The 4,227-nt window shown below is 44.5% G+C and overlaps 1 protein-coding gene across 1 annotated transcript; it reads left to right on the top strand.

The window, feature by feature from the left end:
- The first annotated feature begins 227 nt into the window (after positions 1-227).
- Positions 228-3,597, top strand: tbxta (T-box transcription factor Ta). Its single transcript, XM_061059348.1, has 8 exons — positions 228-482; positions 881-1,145; positions 1,457-1,591; positions 1,706-1,767; positions 1,857-1,918; positions 2,045-2,218; positions 2,341-2,464; positions 2,646-3,597. Exons 1-8 carry the CDS (start codon positions 298-300, stop codon positions 2,902-2,904), a joined length of 1,266 nt encoding a protein of 421 aa, XP_060915331.1. The 5' UTR covers positions 228-297; the 3' UTR covers positions 2,905-3,597.
- The last annotated feature ends 630 nt before the right edge of the window (positions 3,598-4,227 follow it).

Here is a 4,227-nt window from a genome sequence, read left to right as displayed (position 1 = left end):
TTTGGTTTGAGAAGATTGATTTTAAAATAATAAATAAATGCGTGTATTGTGAATTGTTGACCTGTTTTATATTATGAGGAGGAATCAGCCTGCGGTGGGCGGTGTTTGCAGACGCTAAACCCCGTAAGAGCAGCGAGACGCGCAAACCACGCCCCCATATCCCCATGAGGTCCCTGAGGGCCCTTAAATGATGAGGCCTCAGGGTCGAGTAACCAGAATCACTCGGGCTATCTAGAGTCGGTCAGCCCTGCGCACTAAACGTCTTGGATTTTAGATCTACCCACACAGCTTGGAAATATGACTTCTTCCAACCCCGACCAGCGCCTGGAGCATCTCCTGAGCGCCGTGGAGAGCGAGTTCCAGAAGGGCAGCGAGAAGGGAGACGCGTCCGAGCGGGATATTAAACTGACGCTGGACGACGCAGACTTATGGAACAAGTTTAAAGAGTTAACCAACGAGATGATAGTCACCAAAACTGGAAGGTAAGTCCAACGTAGAAGCAGCCGCAGCAGCAGCGAGTCTTTCCCTAAAGTGCCGGGTATATTTTACGCACTCTTACACTAGGATTTTCAGTAGAAGAATTTTCAAAATACTCTTTTTTTTGTTTTGGAATCTCATTGTCTCGTTTTAAAAGCTCTAAACTTAGTTTGATATTGACATAGAGCAGCTCTCAAATACACAAGTGCCTTGTCAAAAGTTCGGCTCCTGAGGCCTTAGAGGCCTCTCGAGGTAACAGAATTAGTTACGAAATTTGTTCTTCAAGTTTAATTAACATAAAACATTTTTTTTAAAATAAAGTTCAAAAACAATATTTGTCCCAGAACGACAGACACAACTTTTTTTTTTTTTTGAACAAATCCTATCTTTTTATGTTTTTCAGGAGGATGTTTCCGGTGCTCAGGGCCAGCGTCAGCGGCCTCGACCCCAACGCCATGTACTCGGTGCTGCTGGACTTCGTGGCCGCCGACAACAACAGGTGGAAATACGTGAATGGAGAGTGGGTCCCCGGCGGCAAACCGGAGCCCCAGAGCCCCAGCTGCGTCTACATCCACCCGGACTCCCCCAACTTCGGAGCGCACTGGATGAAAGCGCCAGTCTCCTTCAGCAAAGTCAAACTCTCCAATAAACTGAACGGAGGCGGACAGGTGAGGGTTCAAGACACTCAATTCTTATGTGGATATAAATATTAGAACGAGGACTGGGATGTGAAATAGACAGTTATTATCAAAACTTTTTTTTGTGCAAATTTTGGAACTGTAGAATTTCTTGAAAATTTTCTAAAAAAAATAGAAAGCAATAGTTTTTCACTTTCATAGTATAAGAGTGGATTCATGTCACTGTAATGCTAAATCTTTACCTCACCTGAGGAAAAAACACTTAACTGACTGTGTGGACTATTAGTCCTGCTGTTTGTTTCCACGATAAACAATAACATTGTCTGTATTTTGTTTCATAGATCATGCTGAATTCTCTGCACAAATACGAGCCAAGGATACACATCGTGAAGGTTGGAGGCATTCAGAAGATGATCAGCAGCCAGTCGTTCCCTGAAACACAGTTCATCGCTGTCACTGCTTACCAGAATGAAGAGGTCAGTGTTGCCTGGATCACACGGCCATTTCTACATGAGGCCTTTTTTTTTCTAAACTCTGATTCGTCTTGAGTCTTGATATAAGTGCTAACAGCTGAAATGTTCTCCACACAGATTACCGCTCTGAAGATAAAGCACAACCCCTTTGCAAAGGCTTTCTTGGATGCCAAAGAAAGGTACGGGATTCAACCCCAAATATGTCTTTGACTTATGAAGTCAGCGTGCTCATAGTAACAGGCATTAACGTCGTTGTTTATGTTTACAGAAGTGACCACAAAGACGTCCCTGATCACAGCGCCGACAGCCAACAGTCCGGCTACTCGCAGCGTGAGTTTCATTTCATTTATGTGCACCAAAGCATTCTTAAATTACTTATAGATTGCATTATAAAAACTCCTGATGTGTTTTCTGACTGATTTATTTTATTTTATTTTTTTACGTTTGATTCCACAGTTGGAGGTTGGTTCCTCCCGGGCCAGGCTCCGATGTGCCCCAGCAGCAGCCCTCCTCAGTTCAGCAGCACGCCGGGACACTCCTCCGGCTCCTACTGCGAGCGTTACTCCAGCCTGAGGAGCCACAGAGCGGCACCGTACCCCGGCCACTACCCCCACCGAGCCTCCAGCACAAGTAAGACCCCCCCCCCCCCCTAAAAACATACATTTACAGATATATTGAAGCGATCACGACAGGAATAAAAATAAATGTGGGGATTGTTGTTTGATTTGTGGTGTTTTCCCCTGACTTTTCAGACAACTACATGGACAACACTTCAGGGGCTCTTCCCACTCATGACAGCTGGTCTGCTCTTCAGATCCCCAACTCCTCCGGCATGGGCACTCTGTCCCACTCCACCAACTCCTCCTCTAACTCCAGGTAAGCTTCTTCACCTTGCACACTTTAAATAGAAAGCAAATGAAATTTCTTATTTGCTTTTATCTGTATGTAAGAAGCAGTTTGTGGGTAAAATATGGCGGTGATGTCATCATCTTTGAAACCTCTGAGGATATTGTAAAGTTCCCCAAATACTTAACCCTCTCCTCCCTCTGGTCCACAGTCAATACCCCAGCCTTTGGTCAGTTTCCGGCACCACCCTCACCCCTTCAGGCTCTGCCTCAGGCTCCATCCCCGGAGGTCTGACCTCCCAGTTCCTGAGGGGCTCCTCCTACACCAGCCTGACCTCCTCCCTGCCAGTGTCCTCGCCCTCCACCATGTATGACCCCAGCCTGGGCGAGGTCGGGGTCGGCGATGCCCAGTTCGAGAGCTCAATCGCCCGGTTGACCGCGTCCTGGGCGCCTGTGGCACAGAGCTACTGAGCAGAAAACTGAAACCCTGCGGCGTGTGGAGGCTCGAGGAGCAGGACTAAAGACAGAAATAAAATATTCAAAAGAAGATTTGGAGGCATCACAAGGCCTGTGAGGATCCTGCCTGCCTTGGGTTTATGAAAAAAGCTCAGATTATCCATTCCAGAGTCTCTCAATTTTTAAAAAGGTGTAAAGTTAGACTGAAGAAAGAAGTTGACAGACAATCGTCTCCCTCCATGTTGGACAATATGACATGAGAAAATGAAACTCTGTAATATCTGCACACTCAGAACTCTTTCTTTGCTCTTAGTAGTTCCCAACATGCTCATCACACCTTCATAACTTGTTTATCAAAATGACTTTAGACCCAACCAAACATCCCTGATATCTTCTGTTTCTTATTCCTGCATTCATATGATGAAAAAAAGGTTCCGCTAACATGATTATGTATATGTGTGTAAATATTTTAAATTAACGTCCAGTGTTTTTTCCCCCCCCCCGTATAAAAGTGCCTTTTTCCCCAAATGAAATAAATGTCCCACGATCGGACCGAGAGACACAAGTGCCTTCTGCATCCAACACCCTGTACATAACTATGTATTTGTATTTGAGCTCACTGTGAGTTTTTATTTATGTCATTTAATAATAAATTAAAGTGTTTGTTTTCTCAATCCTGGGTTGGTCTTTGTCTGTGTGTCAAGTCAAATCCTGAATCCAGAATGAAACGTTTCCCTGCCACTGAAAGGAGATTTATTTTTCTTCAAAGAAACACTTTACGGCTCAAGAGTTTATGGCGAAGAGATCCCAGATGTGATTTTAGTAACGATCACTGGGACACTTTTTGTCAGAATGTCTTTACTTTACTAATTCAACAGATTCAAAAGTGTATGCACATGGATGTACCTTACCCCGCTTCGTTTAAGTCAAATGCACCTTAACTCACCCTCTAAATGTCATTGGTGTAAAACACAAGCGGTCCGGTTTGGTTCAGTACAGTTTGGTACAATTTGGTGAGGTAAACCCTGAACTTGCTTGTGTTTCCAGAGCCAGCGTTCCCTTATTTGGTAAGCAGAGTGTAAACCAGATGGAGAAAGCTGCATCAGCTCTGTAATAGTGTGACATCACAGCGAAGCCCGCTATTAATTAAGTTAAACGCTTGGCACCCCAACAGAAGGGTACCAAAAAAGTAGGAAAGTACAGAGCCCTTATTTTGGAGTCCCAATTTTTGACGGTGGAAACGCCAATAAATGGGTAGCATACATACAGAACCGAACTGAACCGGACCAATATCAATGTTTTTTTTGGGAATGCAGACAATTCAAACACTTCTGGAAG

Source organism: Labrus mixtus, chromosome 16, assembly GCF_963584025.1.
Source record: "Labrus mixtus chromosome 16, fLabMix1.1, whole genome shotgun sequence".
NCBI classification, from domain to species: domain Eukaryota; kingdom Metazoa; phylum Chordata; class Actinopteri; order Labriformes; family Labridae; genus Labrus; species Labrus mixtus.
The sequence above is the reverse complement of the archived record's forward strand: the minus strand, read 5'-3'. Positions and strand labels throughout refer to the sequence as shown.